This window comes from Manduca sexta, chromosome 2 (assembly GCF_014839805.1).
Source record: "Manduca sexta isolate Smith_Timp_Sample1 chromosome 2, JHU_Msex_v1.0, whole genome shotgun sequence".
In the NCBI taxonomy this organism is placed as follows: domain Eukaryota; kingdom Metazoa; phylum Arthropoda; class Insecta; order Lepidoptera; family Sphingidae; genus Manduca; species Manduca sexta.
This window is the reverse complement of record NC_051116.1, coordinates 548,798-570,710: the sequence shown is the minus strand read 5'-3', so window position 1 is coordinate 570,710 and position 21,913 is coordinate 548,798. Positions and strand designations below refer to the sequence as shown.

General features: G+C 34.6%; 1 protein-coding gene across 3 annotated transcripts in view; it reads right to left on the bottom strand.

Moving 5' to 3' along the window:
* The window catches only part of LOC115453042, a 55,684-nt gene that overhangs the window by 7,445 nt on the left and 26,326 nt on the right, over positions 1 to 21,913 (bottom strand). For 2 of the 3 annotated variants that reach the window (XR_005112245.1, XM_037437916.1), the window contains exons 3-6: positions 3,011 to 4,100; positions 2,463 to 2,643; positions 1,080 to 1,326; positions 142 to 372 (exon numbers count right to left, since the gene is read on the bottom strand). Coding sequence is in view for 2 of the 3 variants with exons in the window: in XM_037437916.1 (XP_037293813.1) it covers positions 142 to 372; positions 1,080 to 1,326; positions 2,463 to 2,643; positions 3,011 to 4,100 (1,749 nt within the window). In the remaining variant the exon portion in view is untranslated. The remainder of the gene's footprint in view (positions 1 to 141; positions 373 to 1,079; positions 1,327 to 2,462; positions 2,644 to 3,010; positions 4,101 to 21,913) is intronic. The other variant, XM_037437919.1, reaches the window with a different exon arrangement.

The window sequence follows — 21,913 nt, the reverse complement described above, 5'->3', positions numbered from 1 at the left end:
AACATGCAATGTAAGTGGAGTGTGGACTTACTATATCAAACAAATACCCTCTCGTATTAAAAAAAGGTTAAAAATATGAGTTCAATTTAGGATTAACACATAATAATTCCCATGCTAGAAAATAATACGAAAAACATTTACTTGTTCAATAATTACTTTTTCATGGCTGAATATGGACGAGTTCCTTGGGCTGCTTCCGTTCGTCGTCGAGTTTGTATCGCTGTCTAATATAAACGTTTTCCGCTTGTCTACGGCCACGTCATCTCTGACTTTTGACAGGAAGTTTATATTCTCTTTGGTTGGTGTGACGTCGTCCATTATGAACGTCTTGCGTTTGTCCGCATCGCGGCGTTTTTTCTCTGGCTGGTTTACCTGTAAACAATAGTTATTAGTGTTTGGTTGAAATTTATTATTTTTTTACTGTGTAGGAAAGGCAAAGGAATATTAATCCTTACAGCCATAAACAGGATCATAATGTTAATCATTGATAAGTAAAAGAGTTTGCTATAGAAAATGTTCAAATTTATTTAACGAGCTTTAATTGCAATTTACAGTCACATAAGTAGTTGAAGAAATTCAAATGAAATTTTCTTACTTCATACAAAAAAAAATGAAACAGTAAAGAATACCATTAACCTGTAAACTGAAGGTGTATAGACTATTTGAAGTTTTCAATTTATTCAGCTACTTTTGTGGCTGTCTGTAATTATATAAATACTAGCTTTTGCTCGCGTCTTCGGCCGTGTAAAGGAGTTTTCCGGGATATTTTTTTTCAGACTTACTTCATCGTTATATGATGACTAAATTACACAAAATCATTATAAATTGTAGCCTATGTGTTATTCTGATGCAAAACCAATATTACTGTAAAGTTTCATCCAAATCCGTTCAGTAGTTTTTTCGTGAAAGAGGAACAAACATACATCCCTCCTCACAAACTTTCGCATTTATAATATTAGTAGGATTGAGGAACAGGAACTAAATAAACATCTAGGTTTAACAATTAACTAATTGTAATTATATAAATACTGAGGAACCAGAACTGCGTAAAATTTACATTTAACAATAGCTCTAAATACCTGGAAATTAGTGACATAATCCCTTGCCAGCGCCACATCATTCGTAACCGCCTGCCGTCGAAGATTCTCTCTATAGTCCTTCGGCCTAAGGTCCAAAATGTCCGAGTGCGTAGACGTGATCATCGGATCGACCGGAAGCGTCAACAGCTGGTCATCTTCCGTCTCTTCCGAAGAATAATCGAGCGTGGCCAGATCAGCTATGTTGGTGACGTGGAAGGATTGCGAACGGTGGACGGGGGACGAGTGGCTGGAAAGAAAAATATACTCAGTTACATGTATAATAAGACTTAACATCATGTGTCAGGATGGCGAGCGCAGTGGAATACCAAACAATACTTAGTAACTAAGGTGTTGGATGTTTCTACTGTTTATGAATCGTATTGCTTACCATCAGGCGAACGGCAAGCTCGTCTCGTCATTCAAAGCAATAAAAAATAAACAACCATATAGCATCTCTACACGCCCCAAAAAGATTTTATCATGACCCTGCCTTGTGAGGTCTTAGACAAGATCTACAATCGTTGACATTAATAGAAAAAAAATATGGCTAGTTCTACCGATGAAATTATCGCTAGGATATCGTTACCATATATTTTTATCCTGAGTCATATGGGATTTTGTTCATGAATAAAATAGCACCGTCATTAATGATTCCCAAGCAACTATCGTTTATTGTGACCCCTGAGTCATCTAAGAATGTGAACAAGTTAGGACTTGTCATGAGAGCAACTCGCCGCGCGTGTAACTCCTTGCGGCATGTTAATTAAGAACGCACAAAGAAATGACCTCTGTATTTTTAATAAACTATTCAAATCACAACTCTATCGAATCTAGAAAGTCGTGACGTCACGGCAATTACGGTGCCGGTGTGTGAAGGAGATAGCACCATATCTCTACATGCCCATTTTATTTGATATCAATTATCATTGGAAAAATGAATCTTTTAACCAATAACAAATTTTGATAATGTTTTTAATTTTTTAACTTTGTTTAAGGAACTTGGTCTTAACTCGTCTGTTAAGCTTGTCGCTCCATACGTCTACTTTGATCGGTGCCTACACATTGTCCCTCATACTTTTAAATTATTTTCAACAAAATCTTTGTCCCCTCTGACGCAGATCCGAAACACTTTCTATTACAAAGTGGTTTTTGTTTCGAATTAGTTACGAACGTAAAAACTACTGGAAAGATTTAAAAAAATATTTGAATGGGACCAATCTGGAAGTGTCCATAAAAAAACAAAAATTCCAATTCGGCTAATAAATGACTGAGTTCTGATGAAACAAACATAATAAAAAAATACACAAGAAAGGACCTCCTTTCTTCCTTTCTCTTTTCTTTGTTAAAAAATGTTCATCAATGGGTACAAAAATGTTGTCTTACCTAGGTGAGCTAAGATCATCTTTGTTGCAGTCTTGTTTGTGCTTGGCGAGTTGTTGCCGCCTCCTTCCTTCCTGCGCAGCCTTCATGGGGTCGTAAGAGGAGCGCTTCTTCCAGTTGGAGAACTCTATCTCCTTCGACGCGAGTGCTGATGACGATCGGTGCTGGCTGGGTTTCTTTTGACCTGGAAATGTCACAAGTCATTATAATATTATCAATCATATGTTTAGTATTAGAAATGTCAAGTATTCGTTGCGAATACGGAAATAAAAATATATTTTTAATTAAATAACATTAATCTTGTACGGAAATCGGACGTGCGGACTTTTTGAGGGTGGAATCATATCTACTTCTTGTGTCGGAGGCAGTTAAACTAATATATTTTTTAATATTGTGTTAATTTTATATTGTTATTAATAAACTATATGTTTCAAAGTGGAAAAAAGTCCTTGCCATTTACTGCTTTAATAAATTGCTTAACGTGTAAATATAAAAAATGTTTGAAGTAGACTAAATCATGACAATGTCAAGAGAAAATTAATACTACCTACCTTTATCCAGATTCTTAGGCTGTATCTCTCTAGTCGAAGATCTGGATTTTGTCAACCTGCTCAACACCGCCTGCCTGGTCGGCTCCGATATCCTCCTGCTCTGATGACTGACCTTCCTCTCTTCCCTCACCGGCGTCTCCAGCCTAGTCAGATTCCCTCTCTCCTTATTCGTTACCCTCACAGAATTCCTCACCAACCCTGGCCCGAACTTTCTGTGCATTTCTGGAGTATTGGGGCATCTCGGAGAATTCGCCGGAGCTATCGACTTCAAATCTGGAGAATCTATCCGGCCTCTGTGCAACTGCCGTTTATATCTACAATCTTTATCGTAAGAGCCATTGTCCGATTCATCGGAGAAATTGTACTCTTCAGACTGGCCGCTTGACCGCCGCGAGTTGATCCTAGGGTCCAAATAATTATTGTTCTTATTCACAGTGTTGAAGGAACTGGAGCGCTTGATCGAGTTGCTTTTGGGTTTCTCGTTTCTCAACTTCTTGTCGCCTTGGCAACGCGTTGGATCAATACGAGGGTATTTCACCTCCATAGCGTTGTTCTTAAGCACAGTTTTGAGGCACACTTGGTTCGCGTTGTCCAAATCTTTTGTGTCTACTTTGTGCCGCGCGTGTTTCCTATGCGGCGAGAGAATCGCCTCCACATCATACCTGTTAGACAACGTCTTATCATCAGAACTATGGCTCAAAACCCCGCGATCTGATGACGGACTGTTCATGTTAGAATCGTGCCTGCCCTCAGCATCCAAAGACCTTGACGCAGTGTTTAGAAGAATCTTTGTACTGTCAGGCAGCTTGGAAGACCCTGTGATGACGTAGTGCCCTGGACTCCTTAACGGACTGTTGTCCGACGAATTGTCCTTCCTACGGAGGCGGTAGTTGAGGGAGTTGGACCGGCTGAGCTGTGAGACCGGGAGCCGGGAGACCGCGGTCTTCTCGCTGATCAGACTGGAAGTCAGTTGTGATGGAATGCTGGAGAAATTGCTCGTGCGCGAGGACTGAAGTTTGGCTTGCAGGTTGGTGATAGCGTTTTGCGTTTTTAGTAGATATGACTCCGTGTCTTGCGGTGGGATGAGGTCCTGTAAAAATAGAAATTATTTTTTTAAATTTATGTATTTTTTTTTAACGTATTCTTATACAAATATTGCATATAAAGGGCTCATCGTATTTTTTGGCTACTACCAACGCACTGGAGCCGTGAAGTATGAGATATTGGATTCAATTTCGTTTTAGGGCAATACGTAATTCATTGTGTAAAAAAATGTCGGATGTAGTGCTTTATAAGTATATATAATAGTTATGTTTAGTTCCGCGTCTACTAATCTCGGTATGCCGTATTTAAAATATTATTTAAGATTTTATTATCCTTTTTTTATATAATGACGATCTGAAGATGCTGGCGTTAAATTGATGGCATCACAGCTGGTATCAAAATTCAGAACGAAATTAAGTTCGAATTGACGGCTTTCTATGTACCAACCTATTGCCATACTCAGTTAACCAACACCCAAGCTAACCGCATAAAATCACCGCCCATGCCTAATCTCAAACCGGCTACGTACAAAAACCTCGTTCCATACGACACAGCATTGTAATAATTTTAAATAGCCATTGTTTCTGATTCCGGTTATTCCGACCGATTGTTATCTTTATTTTTTGATTAAGCAACTGTAGAGAGGTCGTTTTGTTGTAGGTAGGATTCTAATTTTAAATAAGGTAATTTCAAGTAATTTATTCGCTTATAGATTTTAATCAGTTTTTTTTTATTTATAAATGTGAAGAATATTTCCTTTGCCATACTACCTTTTTACAATCGTTGACGCTTAAGTATAGGAAACAAAAATGTATGGGAAATAAATATTTTTGCGATAGATTTAACGGACATGTCATTCCGATATATATATTTTTTGTTTTCTAGATTGGAGAAAGGCGTCTTGGCTATCACCTCTATTTTACTAGTTTAACATATCCGCCTACAAGAGGCGTCCTAAATTTGTCATTATAAAATGGTTTTAACACCTGCAACTTTGGTCCTATAGAGAATAGACTAATAGGCTTGTCTTTTTAACTTGGATCTTTATGACTCCACTCCCAAAACGGCATTCTAACCGTATTTTTAGAAGTTATCTATTCGAAATTTAAAATATGAAAAAATTACTATACATATTTCTTTTCTCTTTGGCAAGGCGCGGTTTGCGCATCTGCCAGTGTTTTAATAGGGTACCGGACTCATTTGTTCTTAACAATTATCAAATATTTACATAATATAAATTATAACACCAAAGAAATTATTAAAATCCAGTGAAAAATCAACAAGTTATAAGCATTTGAATTTCGGTGGAAGGGGTAATTAACAAGAAACAGAAAAGAGACAAAATATCCACATGTGACGTCATCGGGAATTACGACGCGTGCGAAAGAAAGAGATGAAGCGATATCCCCACATCGCGCCCACTTCTGCACATTACAATATTTTAAATATGAATTACTCGCTCATTTTTTAACCAATTTTTATGCTGTTTTCGCAGAAGTGCTTCTTTTTCGTATTTAAAGCCATTACACATAGAATAATGTACAAAATCAAGCATAGGCCGGTCCCCTATTATACATATTTCTGCAATATGTTATCTTTATTTTGATTGTTTACATTTTTTTATAATGCGGATATTGTTTCGTTAACTTATAATGAAATTGGCACTAAAATTATTGATCGGTATAGCGGCAGACGCAAGCGGTAAAAATAGTCATAGGGTTTTTGAATTTTTTTACACTGTTTGCTTAATTTTTCTTTCCGTCAGAACCGTCTACAAAGTATAAGAAAGCTTGTAAGAAAAATAATTAAAATCGGATAAGTCGTTCTCAAGAGAATGACCAGGGAAATAGAGATTATTTTTTATGTATATAAGTACATATATAGATATATTATCAATATGTTAACTCCATACATAGATTACACAGAAATTATTGGAGGATTGTAGCTGCATAATAAATGAATTGAATATTCGGAACACCAATAAAAATGTGTTACGAAGAACTGTGTCTCTTGCTAATATAAAAAAAAACAGGCTCATTTTTAGTTTATGCAAATATTATGTTTATTATTAATCATTAAACTAGTTTTGAAGGTTATTTTTTATATTTGCGTACTGGCTTATCTCTAGCGATATATTATTTTTAAATCAAACATTTTTCTAAGATCAACATAAATTTGCAATTTATTTTTAAAATTTAAGGTGTCCTAAATACATAGAAACAGGTAAAAATATGGCAATATAACATAAAAGAACAAGACAGCGTGTCCTCTATACTTTTATTTATGGTTATTGCATTATCAGGTACACGTTTTTCTTAACGATATCACCGTGATTTTTTTTCCGGAGCAAAATTTACTTAAAATATAGCTGTGACCAGACATTAAACAGTATAGTTAGTTATAGATATCACAGCCAAATTTTTGCTCCAAAGTTATTACCGATTAGTAATAAGTCGCTGTCTTATTTGATATGTCCGTATGACAAGATGTCACAGCGTTCTTTAATATGAATACAAAAATAATATATTTACAGAAAAATATACTAATATGCGCATTAAAAATATTTGTGAATTTATCGTTCGCTTTAACGGTGAATGAAAACACCGTGAGGAAACCTGCATACCTGAGAAGTTCTCTATAAGAATTTCGAAGGTGTGTGAAGTCTACCAATCCGCACTAGGCCAGCGTGGTGGACTAAGGCCTAATCCCTCTCAGGAGTAGAGGAGGCCCTTGCTCAGCAGTGGGCAAGTATATAATACAGGGCTGATATTATTATTATTATTATTATTAAATCACGATATGGAAAAAATAAAAAGTATTTTACATAGATTGCGTAACCATTGCATAAGCGCAACATTTTTGTATGAAAATCTTTATTTATTTCGTGGTTTTTATCCAGCTAGGATATGCCAACCCCATAGTACCTTACATGAAAATCTTCCCAATGTCTACTTCAGATAATCTTACAACTCTTTGGCTGTTAGACACTATACAGCATAGCTTCCTATTAGTGTTTTTAATCTGTAATTCCGGTCATTAACCTACATTCAAACTCTTTACCTTTTTATAATATTAATATAGATATTTATGATCAATAATATTATTCCTATACAAGATCTTATCGATTACTGACGGATCCACAGACAAAATGGCCAATCAGGACAAAGTCAAAATCATTTTACGTTTTTAATAGCAATATTTATGACCAACATTACCTATTCCTATAAAAGATCTCAAACATCACTGATGGACCCATAAAATAGACCAATCAGAATGAAGTATTTTTGGCATGCTGACTAATGAGTTATTTTGATTAGTTAATCCTTAGTATTAAACACGTATAATGATTTCTTATGTTTATTTATTTTTTATTTATTTATTTATTCACTAGTTACACCATCGGTTTACCACTATAACCTAACAACTAATACAATGAATTTTCTTATACTAGATGATAAATCTTTACAGGTGTATACAACATTATTTGTAAAACTTTACAATCGCCAGATCTGACAATGAATTTGTTGCAAATTACGCCAATGTTAAACATTAAAACTAACCTATTTTACGGATTTTATATTTTAATTTTCTCTCGACATTTCGAAGACTGCAACCTTCGTGGTCACGGGGGGGCTGAATAATCTTCAAAACGTCGGGAGAAAATTTAAAAATAAAAACCGTGATATCATCCGTAAAACAGATTAATTTTAGTGTTAACACGTAGTTAGTGTTAAAAATTCTTTATTGCAATCTACCTTTTCGAACAAGTTCGCACATCGATTACTCTTGAACCGCGATGTGATTAAGAATAGATGAAAGTGGCACAAGGCCGGTTCTCAGATGTAACCGTAATTAGGTCAATTGTTTATGAAAATGACAATAATTCGCACACGAGTTTAGTAGATGAGTATGTTTTGTCTGTGGATAGTGTTTCATTTTGCGAAGATGTTTCGTTTTAAGATGTATTCGCTTTATTGAGTGGTGAATACGATTTATTTGCGCTTTGATTACTTATTTACAAAATATTTTGATAGTGTAAGTAATAGTATATAAGTAGTATTGCACACTGGTACCTTTCCCGGTAGAATGTATTGGAACATTTTATATTTAAAAACCACCTGTATGTTAAGTACCTACATTCTGCAATAAAGAATTTCTATTTATTTCTATTTACAAATAGGTAATTCAATTAAGAAATGCAAAAGATTCCTGGGTAAAAGCAAAATTAAACAAATACAAAAATCATTCAATTGATATCAATCCAAAAAAAGGACTGTTGGAATCTTTCTCCATTTAAATAAATTCTATTTATTATATATTTACTCTAATCTAATCTTGTTGCATTGTAGCTGAAATAAACTAATGAAACAGCTAATACGTGATAGAATTATGCCTTTCTATAATTTAAACAATAAATATATGATTTACTTTTTTTACAAATAAACATTCCAGATCAAAGAAACGTGTGCTGACGTTTATTTTCGCACTGTTTCGACATGTGCGACCCGAAAACGCGGTAACTGGCGAAATGGGCGCGACCTGGATACGATTCGAAATTAAAAATATTGAAAGTGATGCGAACCGTTGCCAAAATAAAAAAAAACAATTTGCGGGTTAATAGATTCCAAAACAAACTTGCTTGCGAATAATATCGTGTATTTCCTCACACTATGCTAAAACATTTGTCATGATTAGTATGAAATAATTAAATTAATTGAATATTCCTCTGTGAAACACGTAGGCATTATAACATCGGCTGAAGCCTAACTTAAGTTTAATCTTTAGTAGTTTTGATGTATGACGCGTGCTTCAAACGAATATTATGCAACAACACGTAACACTGGGTACAGTTAAGATAACTAGATTTCCTTACACAAAATTAACGAGACAATGTGGGAAATTCAGATTAAAGAAGATACAACAGCTGTAGTACTTAAATGTTTTGTTTTATTGAATAATTAAGTTTCACGCGACTGTACGCAGTGCTGCTTTGTTTTTAAAAGAATATTTGTTGACATGGCTGTGTGTTCCGTGATTCCATAGCGCATCTTTATAAGAAAAAAAAATACTTTTTGACATTCACGTTATGACTTTGCAGCATTCTTTGTGGAACAAATAAAACAAAATGTCTTAGTATTTTATTTGCAGAAAACCTTATAAAGACTAGATATCGTTAATTATTGAATAAAGATAACAAAGTTAAATAAAATTTAAATATTCGACTTTGTCTATGACTATTTCATGATTAAAGCGGCTTAAGCCTTGAACTATAATTAGACCACGATAATCATTGATACAAAAATAGCCATTGTTTCACTTCTCAGATCGTTATAAATGCCTTTAATTTCGAAAACACGATAAGATTATTTATTGCCCGGGTTTAGATTAATGCCCGATAAGGATAGGCTTGGTTACAAGTCTTTAGATATAGTTGCACCCAATGCACATGCCGTATCACATAACGTAACATAAAAAAACTACAATGAATGCATTAACCTACACAGAAACACAATTAAACAGTAGGTGTGTTCATAATCTGTTTACAATTCTTGATGCCAAAAATAGTTGTTAAACCTACCCAAATAGACTGGAAACTGATCACCTAACTGTAAAATCGATCAATTAAAATCAGTTTAGAAAAACAACTGTTTAAAAATATTGATTTGCCTTTTTACACCTGTGCAAAACTCAGCCTAATCTCATTGTTTTATAAAAATTCCCGCCATTTTGAAATCAGCCCCATCATGACTTGTGCTAAATTATGAATATTTAAAAAGAAATGTATAAAAGTGAAAGTTAGTTACGTGCCGGAATGTAATAAACCTGCAGGCTGCTAACGCGATGGCAACCGCTTGTTTTACCAGATACATTTTATTCTTTAAATGAATACGCCTTTTATATCAATTGTATTAGTAATTTTTATGGATACTTTAATCTCTAATTGAAGCATATTTCCATTCAATTCCATAAATATATTTTAATTATAAAAAATACTATTCATTAAAAATGGCCGACTGCATTTTTTTTTTGTTTTATTTACTCCTTAAGGAGAAGGCAAAGGCTCTCAGCCATACAGCCTAGTCCGTCTTTTAACCGACTGCAATAAAATTCCCGCCATAACGCCCGAAACTAACTACTACTAAAAGGAATCAAAATCATAAAACCCGTCATTTAATACGCACAAAAAAGAACCATGTTTTAAAATTGAAAATCTTTTCGATTTAACAAACATATGTCATATGTGTAATTGACGAATCCTTTTCTAAACATTATCAAACAATATTCATAAAATTGTCACACGTTTTCACGGAAATATTAGCCGTATTTTATCTAAACGATTATTCCTCTCTCTGTTCTATTCACTTTTTCATAACATTACAATTTCTATTACATTTGTGTACCCTGAACACTAAATTGTTTAAATTTTTATGCTTTTATCGATGGTGGATGGCCCAATACATAGTATTGAGATATGCGGAAGCGTTCGCGTCGCCATTAGTGTGCCCATATCGAGAGTGTTACGAGTATTTTGGTGCCCCCGACATGGTTTGGTAAGAGCAGGCTTTCATTCAACCTTGAGTACACTGTAGGGATACCACAAACTCAATAATAGAAATATTTTCAATTGTAACTGACATGTTTTAACCGAAACGAATTATAAAAGAAGGTAATATTTCTGGAATAATCATCAGGGATTTCTAATGTAAAACGCGCATACGGTCTTGCAAGTTGTAATTTTAGCTAATGAGAAATGACGTTTCAATTGGATAATATTAATTCTATGTTTTTAGGGCACCAGCTTTTACTTAACACCGAATTAAATTACAATTAATCTCATGGAACTAGATAATAGATATAGATAATAGAATAAAATGCAATATAGTTAATAGAATAAAAGCGGCGATAGTCTAGTTGGGTGTGGAACGGACTGCCAAGACGAATGTCCGCAGGTTCAAATCCCAAGGGCACACACCTCTGACTTTTCTAAAAAATCATTTGTGTATTCTTTGTGAATTTATCGTTCGCTTTAACGGTGAAGGAAAACATCGTGAGGAAACCTGCACATCTGAGAAGTTCTCTATAGGAATTTCGAAGGTGTGTGAAGTCTACCAACCCGCACCAGGCCAACGTGGTGGACTAAGGCCTAATCCCTCTCAGTAGTTCTCCTCTGTATTATTATAATTAATATAGATAATACAGATAGATATCGATGAAAAAGGTCAAAATACATAATAAAATAAAGAAAGTGACAACCCTAATGACAACTGTCCGCTGATATGGACAGTGACATGATTAGAATATGTAATTCACGAACGTAGTTACGTTGATACTGGCAATGTTGGGAGTCGTAAAAATAATTGAACGAAACATTCACAATTAATCGAGTCAGTCATGTTTATTAATATTTTAGAGGAGTTTTGGATTAACATACTAGACACTTGATTATGTACATAATATTTCTTAGGAATTGAACGAAGATTTTACCCAAAATAATTTTATTTTGGCATATGAGCAAAGGTCGCCTTGCCAAAACAGAAAAATATATACATTTTTAACAAACTATATTAATTCCATTTTACACACGCATCTTTTTCCTATATCTGAAACATCTGTTTGCTTGGCACTATTGTATTGCGCAAGAAGCGAAATTTTGCGTAAAAGTAGGTATATTTAATATAGGATATTATAGCATTTAAAATTGTTAACAGTACTAAAGCGAAACCGGGAAAATATCTCCCCTAAATTCCCACGGTGTCATTAAAAGCCATATGGGTATGGATAGAAATAAGGTGGGGTGATAATCAAAAACAATTAAAACTCATTGGTTTTATATTCTCACACGAACTACATTTAAAAAAACGAATTATATTTTTTTCGGTACACATGATCATCATTTTGAAAATGGAATGGCAATTTTATTATTTTTAAGAAAGAGGTTTTGCTTAATTTAATACATTCTGATTTCTGAACTAAATATACAGGCACCAACACATAATGTTAATTCATGAACATATCACAAAAAATAGATAATGCAGTTACAATGCATCCGTTTTTGTGTCCTATTGTGTTAGGTTGTTAGTCTATCACCAATATCTGATATATTTTGAAATTATTCTCCGAAATCATGACCGCGCGACAGTTTACTCCGCGCCGTAAATTTCACAGAACTCTAACAAAACCGATAAAAAAATGCATCTACATTATACTTGAAATATCAGCTGTTTATTGACAGAGACAACGTGATGTCAGTTGTGAGTCAGCAGTGAGTCAGGTATCCGAGTCTCGCTATATTTGGCCGTATAACTTATTCGCCTTGACCTTCGTTATGTCAGATTTGTTTTACAATACGTGTAAAGTTTTTTAATCTACATATAAATAAAATTGTTTTTATTTTGCGTATCACGTAAATGCTTACGGTTTGTGACTTCTCATTGTTATGTTAAGGCAAACTATTTCACACATATGTATCGTGTAGGCTATAATAAAAATGAAATATATTAAAATCTAATCCATTGTAAAACGCTACAAAACGTTCCAGAACTTTCTTGGTCCATATTTCATTTAATTCGGCGCACGTTGCCGACATGGTATGTGGCCGCAGGAGACAAAGAACCCACCGGACGTGACGTCACCGACAGGTGGTGGTAACATTGCACCCTGATCGATTGGAGCGAGCGATGAACTTTAGCGATATACTAAGTTTACGCTCTGACCTCGCGCGGGTAGTTCTTAGTTATATAGCTAGATGACTTCTGGTGGTACAATTGCTGTGAAACGTCAAGGGATCATTATCAAAAAATAAACAAATAATATTAAAAATAGATTACCTAACTTTTTTTAAATCGTTCCAGGCATTTTCGTATTTTATTTTTATTTTCCCTTTTTATTGGGAAGGCAAAGGGTTCTAGCTTATACAGCCTCGTTATTGATAGTATTTTCAACAACATTTATTTAACATTTTTTACTATTTTTTGGTTATTTTATAGAATAAGGTAAGAAATTCTATACATGACTTCCGTAAAAATAACTTCTATAAAACCTTTATCTTTGAATAATATTGTATTAGAAATAATTAATCGCAGTATAGAGGTCCATCATACCAGATTGTTCAAGTCATATAAAAGTTTCAATAGCAGAAACTACGAAAATCCGTTCAGCAGTTTCCGCGTTCCCTATCAAAAACAGCGAAACATCTTTCAAATCCTTCGCATCAATATCCAAATATTATTATATTATATTGCTTTCATCTCTGCATTACCTAAAGGTTGACTGGTAGAAAATGTCCTCGGCATTACGTTCGCCTTTATACATTTATTTATAATGTACAAAAATTCTAAAATAGACGTATAAGCAACTGTCCTGGTTCCAAATTAATCGCTAACCCTTTTTATATCACACCACAAACTGCAGCATGACCGAACAAGCGTGCTTCCGTTGCCAGTCGGTATTGTGACAACACGACCTCTAAACATGGCGCCTCAGCCTGCTTGGACAGGTGACGTTTGAAATTGTGAGAGCCTAGATTTGTTTTACTTATTAGGGAACCGACTAAGGTCAAAAGCCGTGCAGCCAAATCATAAGTATCATCGACAACGGATAACATGTTTTTTTTTTCAATTGTAGCAAACCCATCCGATTTTGATAACGAATGACTTTGAAACACTGCACTCTACGCCGTGCGCCAGACGAAATAATATATAAAGTCGCCTAATAACCCTTAATTACGCTGGATACAACGTCCTTCCAACCAGAAAACAACAGTATGCACATTGATGATTGGCAAATTCCTAACCAATTCCTGCAATGCCATGGTTCCTTACTACCCAGGACAAACTCTCACAAACAAGAGACCTATCAAGTAAAAAAAACGAACTTGTATAATCGCATTACGTATTTCGGCTCAAATAACACAACACATATCACATTCAGCCTTGAGCAAACGATATTAGCAAAAATTTAATTAGCCTAATTCGCGGCGAGGCTACCAAGCCCTAATATGGCATGGCTTGCACAAAAAATCGATGGACTCGCCGGCGAGACCCGCATTTTCACACCCTGATAAGAGTTAGGAACGTAAAAAACACGTATTTACTGACAAAAAATATAATATAACGACCGATTTTAATAGATCTTTGATTCGATCAAAGTCTTAAAGTGGCGATTAGACTGATTTCGGCTGTCTTGAACCTGACTTTAAGGCTACAGAGCGAGCTAACATACATCAATTTATAAAACAATACCTTCTTTCTAGGATGACCGAGTAAAAAAAAGTTTAAAGCTGTTTTCTTCGAAATAGGTTACATATATTTATTTATACTGGCAAATAACTAAAGGACCTGATGGCAAAATACAAAACTATCCAAAACAAAGAACTGAGTCCATTTTCAAATCGTTACATATAAAACAAGTCCCCGCTGCCCGAAGTGTCTCGCTGTTTGAACTTTATAAACTCAAAAACTATTGAACGGATTTTCATGTGTTTTCATCAATGAACGGAGTGATTCAAGAGGAAACTTGTATGATTCATGAATGTTTAGTATTGCAGAATTGTTTTTCGGTACTCATGCAAGCCGTGGCTGGCTAATAAAATCAAATTTAAACAACACTTACAAGTTTCTCGTAGGTAATTATTCAAATATATCACGCGTGTTATGAATTAGCATATTACAAGGATTTCTTTAATGTATAAAATAACCTTCAATGTAACGGCTGTGCAAATTATAATTAGAACATCGTGTGAGGGTAAAAGCCTTTACATTCATCAGACATATATTGAACACCCAGTTACCTTTAGCTACACTTAGTTACGAATGTCTCAGGATGGCGAGCGCAGTGGAATACCAAACAATACTTCGTAATTCAAGGTATTGGATGGTGTTTCTACTGTTTATCGGTCGTTTCGCTTACCATCAGCCGACGGGAAGCTCGTCTCGTCATTCAAAGCAATAAAAAAAGTATACTGTTCCACTGCTGAAGTCTACTGCTGAGAGAAAAAATAGTGTGGCATTAACGGGAAAAAATTTTGTCATCCGATTACCCCCTAGCGCAATCCATCTTCATTGATATTATTCTAGAGCTTTCTTGTGTGTGTGCTTCCTGCGTTCCCGCCCACTCCCACTTTAAATGGTATTAACAAAAACTTATGAATGTTATAACCTCCTAGTTGCAATATACACGTGCTGTAGACCAAAAACTGATGTTGAGTTCCCAAGTCAGACGATTAAGTGTGGGTTTTTTTAAAACTATTTACTGTGGATTTCGGGAGGATTTGATATTAGGCGGTCGGCCAGAAAATCTAAGCGAAATTCTTTGTGAAATATATTTGAAAAAAAATATTCTAGCCCCACATATGGGGCAAAAGCAAGATGAAAAGTGACTACTGCACCAGATAAAAAGGATATAATAAAATCCGTATAAATTTCACACCTGTGCCGACTATAAAAATAAATCATATATGTCCATTAATGGTAACTCGACATATGTTAAACTACCAGTAATAAACACCCTACGCATGACAAAAAGAACATAACAATTCATAAATTAAGCATAAACGATCAACCCACGCTAAAGCACATGTCAGCTATGACATTAGCACAAATGGCTAGTTCTTTGTGCAGCCTGCATTGTGACGTAACGTGTGACGTCATCCGGCCAATGCGGGCCCACACGCCAGTATAAAACATACGTTCAGAAACTGCAATTTGTTATGAAATCCACTATTAGAAAATGTTTTGACATTGCGTTCGAAAACATTTTAAAACGGTCGTGTGGGAATAGCATTTTATAAATAGCAAATTAATGTTTACACTGTGATCAAAGAGATTATGTTTAATATATTTTTAAACACTCTCTTGGAATAACACATAACATTGCATTATGATTTTAAAATTTAATATGACGAAATTTTAAAGGCAGAAATATCCATGATTATTAATTATTTTTACGTTTTTCTTTCAACTGCGAGAACTAATCACTAACTAGACGTGAATTTAAATTCTTTACTTGCCAATACTTGTTTAGTTACCCAGATTAAAGCCGAAACAAAATGTATGAAAATGGACCTTGAGCTACCACCTTAATGTAGTCACTGGGGCCTTATTCTCTATCCCGCACGTTATTTTAACAAGGACGTAACACAACGCATCATGTTTAGGACTATAGAAATTTGGCTTACAGAATACCATTCCATGCACATTTCTCGAAGATAACATGACACGGCCGCGTTACGCGTTTACACTATCATACAGAATAAGGGCTCTTTATTAATATAATTTGTTCTTTTTACAAATATATAATTTATAATTTGTTTATAATTTGTTCTTTCTTTCCCTTTATAATTTGTTCTTTTTACAAATTATAAAAATTAGAATGTTCGAAGCAAGTTTCGAAATTCAAATTTACAATATCATTTTATTTTATTAAATAATTTTAAAAGGCAAAGGAATGAAAGAACGCGCCGCCTTTCATTTTCAACAATCCGTTTTAAATAAAAAAATCAATATATAATAGTAAATGAAATGAAACAATTAGTGAGGCCGGTGGAGCGAATATCGCAAATAAAATTTTCTCCACTCGTTACTGTGGCGAACGAGATTTGGCAATCAATGACAACAATTTTTAATTACTGCTATTGTTTGTGATTGATTTTTTTACAACCAAATGACGAGTAGATTGTCGGTCTGGTGCCCGTGATTGTTCCTAAGCCGAAGCAACATCACCCAAACTTTTGAATTACGAAGTACCCCATGGCACTGCATTATGCTTTATGCTTCGACATCGCGTTAAAATTTGCATCATTCATATCTGAATGTTAAGCTAAAGTAATGCCTACAAGGTGATCTAAGACCTGTCTTAAATTCTAATTAGAGTTAGAATTAACATAGAAGGAAAATGTTATAAGAAACAATATTATGATCCATTGAAGAGCTGTAAATCATTAATTAGGTTCAAAAATTACTAACGCTTGAAAGCAGTGAAATATTTTTTTATCTCCGTCTTGGCCACTCTGGGGTATATAAATGTCAAAAGTTATTTTTTATTATTTAGAACGGAACGAACTAAGGAATCGCTAAACATACAGCCTGTGAAAAATAAAATAGGCTCACGTAATTCTTCGCAATTACTATCCTATTGAAAACCCGATCAGAGTGCAAAACTGTTCTGTCGCATTATAACCGTAAACTAACGGTAGTGGAGTATAGACTTGTTAATTCAATTGTCTTTACTGTTCCAACGGAATGAACAAATACGTACTTACTAATCAAGTACCGTGCTCAAAATGTGCAAAAATCTATCGGTATTCCATTTATTTATACTTTTGCTTAGCTTGAGCATTCTAGCATCAGTTTGCTAAATGTTGGTTTGTTTTTGGGCTTGGCTAATACTATTACAGTCTGTTAAACTAATGTGAAGCGATAGCTTGCATTTTTTTTTCTTCTGACATACGATCATACAACATTATTCTTTACCTTTCGTATACTTCTGAAAAAATAAATAGACGGTGGAATTAACTTATTAGACACATACATACATACATATACATACATATAACCTATTTACACGTTTGATGATGAATATATAAAAAAATATATATCAAAATAAAATGTAAAGTATAAAAAACTTATACGTCATATTACTGTGGCGCACCCTGGCGACAAAAAAGAAATCTGACGACACGATGCTGAGTAAGACACGTGCTCTCAAACAATGAAATCAATTGGCAAACGTTATTAATTGTTAAATCGGACGTTGGCAATCGGCCGGCGTACGCAATCGATTTCGGCGCGGCCGAGCTCCTCGCAAATATCGAGAACCACGACTGGCAGTCTACATAGCGATCGTAAACTTACTCTACTGTAGCGAAATTAACTATCATGATTTATATCGAATTGACAATTTACGATCGTTAACTTACCTCTCGATACGATTATATCATAGTTAATTATTAATTTATACGAAGTTCATATCTAGAACTTCACGAACGTAAACTGATGTCACGACGAAAAAGTTTTGCGGTGTAGAATTTTATGAACACTATTTTATTTTTTATTTGTTGATTATGTTTATGTCCGGATCAAAAAATAGGTAGTATTGTCACGGTAATTGTATAAACATATTTTTAAATAAAAATAAAATCTTAATTTTATTTATATGGATTTAAAAAAAAATCTCAAATTCAAAGAATTGCGTGGAACGGATAACTCATTTAAAGTTTGCTAAAATATCAGCCTATGACTCATAACTCCGCTCGTTTTATAAACTACTGACCTACTTAAACACAATAAACATGATGTTTAACTATCTCCTGATTTAAAAGAAAAGTACATTACAGAAATTCAAACTCCTAAAAGAATAAAACACTATAAAGCACCTAACAAAGACGAGATCGCGCGTTCTAAAATATGTTTCGAAATGTCAAATGTCGAATTCCATTTTCAAATCGTAATAAGCCACTTAGACCACACCTAGAGCTACAAAGATGATATTATTTTATACCTTATTCTTTGCACGTTTAAATTCAAGTTCCTATACGGTTTATTAGTGTAAAACATTACAAATCGGTATATAAGTATCAACTTAATTCATTTAAGATTAAGGTTTAAATTTGTTTATCGACGTAACTGTTAAACGATGGCATCCGTTGACTCAAGTGTCATAGACACTCCTTAAGTTATAAAAACTTACCAAACACCGTACAGTACCCAAATTTGTAGAAATTTTTGTGAAAAATTCACTAAAACTAGTTTTGTTTTTTAGAATGTTGGACATTGCGGTCAGCGTTCGACTGGCCGCAAACGGTATTGGTACCATTAGAGATTGTACTCAAGGTTTGTCTATGACTTTGTTATTTGGATTAAGAACAAGCATTTTAAATATTTTTCTTAACTGGTGGTACCTACATATTTGAATTAAGAATATTTTTAATTGTTTTTATAACGCCAATAGCTGTAAACTAAACGTAGTTCAGCAAGAAGGTTCAAGGACTCGAACAACCAACCCGTCAAACTTAGTCATAAAAAATATTTACTATTAGCGGATTTTTTTCATATAAATACTGTTTAAGTCACTTTACTCATTACTTAATAAATAGCCAAACGAAATTTAAATTTAAACATAATCGAGAAATATTGTGTTCTAGAACCAGTCCTTGCTAACAAACTGATTCATCAACACAATCATTTGTTGTCAATCGCAATTGTTATGTCGTCCTCACCACTAACACTTGCTAACCGCACAGTAGCATTCGATACGTAACCACAGCTCGTGTCCGAGGCCACCGAGTTACCTTTAACTTGAGGGTACGCTGTATTTACAGAATACTTTGTACTCGTGTAATACAAAGCGCATCGGCTTTTACTACGTCTCCATTTGCTTATACCGGACTCAAATTGCCTGCATTTTGCACGGAAACCCTAAAATTCAATGTTAAAGTTTACAATAAGCTAATTAGACTAAGTTACTCCTAACCAGGGGCTGTAGTGTGGGTTCTTGTTGAGCGGACCCAATGATTGCCGCCCTAAAGCGATGGGAAAAACAAAAAAAAACAAAAGAGTCACGTGCGCTCCTAAAACAGCCAACAAAAGATAAAATGTTGTAAAGGTTTTATTTTAGGCATTTTGCTACCCAACTAAAAGTCACCCCCGCCCTAATTACGCTACGTCATCGTTCCTTATAAAATATCTTAGACGTTTATACCGGAAAATTACTTTTAGAGTGGTCCACTTTCTACATTAAAAACAATACGGAAAAGGAACCTATATAATATCAGCCCTGTATTATATACTTGCCCACTGCTGCACGGGCCTCCTCTACTACTGAGAGGGATTAGGCCTTAGTCCACCACGCTGGCCTAGTGCGGGTTGGTAGACTTCACACACCTTCGAAATTCCTATAGAGAACTTCTCAGATGTGCAGGTTTCCCCACGATATTTTCCTTCACCGTTAAAGCGAACGATAAATTCACAAAGAATACACACATGATTTTAGAAAAGTCAGAGGTGTGTGCCCTTGGGATTTGAATCTGCGGACATTCGTCTTCGCAGTCCGTTCCACATCCAACTAGGCTATCGCCGCTTTTTTAGGAACAAAGGAACCTATGAATTGTAGATAAAGTCGACAGCACGTGTTCCACCCTGATTCCCGCTCTCCCGCTTTAACAATAACATAGAGCAGAGCGTAATTGAGCGTACGGAATGTTAGGAATGGAATTGCTGAATTCATTCGAGTTTAGACGTATGGGAATGATCGATCAAGCAAGTCAAGTCAAAAACTTATAACTTTGGTTGCTTTACATTTGGCAACTTTTTAGAATCTCTAGGGGGGACAGCTGCCCCTCCCTACTAGGGATGCCCATGCCGACCGTCCTTTAATCTTCGATCAAAAATACTACTGATAGATCGAAACGAATACCTTTAGAGAAAGTCCATTACTGGAACTAATATTCAGGGAATGGAACGTTACTAAACCATAGACCCGTGATAAAATTCTACTGACTGCACGTCAGTATGACCTGATTTCCTTAACTTACAGGTAAAGTCATTACTATTGTTATACATTCGCAGAAAACACAGGCAAATAAGGAAAAGTTAGTAAGAAGTAAGAACATTATTAAAATAAATTTTATTAATCGTAACGACTATTTGAGATTTATTACAATTGACGACTCCCATTAATAAATTGACACTTCACACTTTTTAATCTGTGGCTACATTCTCTTTGAATAGTGATTGATAAGAATGAAATCACAGATAAAATATTTCTATGGCTACTCTACGCAATGCGACATCTAGCTTAAAATAAAAAATAATAATAGAAGAGGTTATTTTAAAACTACAATATTTACCAGGAAACAACAGAAATATTTTAATATCTATTGATATAGCTATAAAATGAATTTTGGCTTCAGACCAAACGAAACTCCACATGTAATATTTTGGCATCTGCGACGTTTGGCAACTTGCATTATTTGATTTTTTCTATGGCATTATATTTCCGATTGCCACGGGAGTTTCCTTGAAAATTATACTGGACTGAAAAAATTTTTAACGACAAATAAACCCACCAATATCAACTCCAGATTAATCTTTTTAGTTCAGTATATGACGCTTAATTTCACATATTATAAAACAAAGTCCCCTTTTCTGTCTGTATGTTATCGATTTTCTCAAAATCTACTGAACGGATTTTTATGAAATTTGGTATCGAGATAGTTTAAGACCCTGGGAAGGTTATAGGCTACTTTCTATCCTTAGAAAATATGTAACGAGACTTTTATCCCGGAAAACTCCTTCACGCAGGCTAAGCCGCGAGCAAAAGCCAGTTCAAGATAAATATAGGCCTATTTCTCACAATATCCTTCTATTAATAGGAGACTTTTCAGATTCGTTCAATAGTTTCAGAGATTACCTTCAAAAGCTACATACTTTATCATCTTAGTAGCAGACAAAGGTTTATTTCGTGATACACTTCTATGCAAATCTATTCCATAATTTAACAACTAGCTTTTGTTTCCGATCCATCCTGAACATAAACCTTTTTTTCATAAATCAAAGTCCACATTCACAATACATACCTAATTTCAAGTCAATGGAAAAAAAAACGATCAAACTGTCATCTCAAGGTAGGTATTGAGAAAATTTGAAATAAGTCGCAAACTTAGCAACGCTACGGAAGAACAATCCATTATTTAACAAACTACCAACACTTCAATTATAATTCCCGGCCACGAGGCATTAGCAATGATAATTCCATGGGAAAACAATTTGTTATCGATGGTATTCATGTGAAGCCGCCATTTGTATTCAAATGAGAATCACATTCCGTAGACACCGCGAATACGTAACTTTGACAGATCGGAAA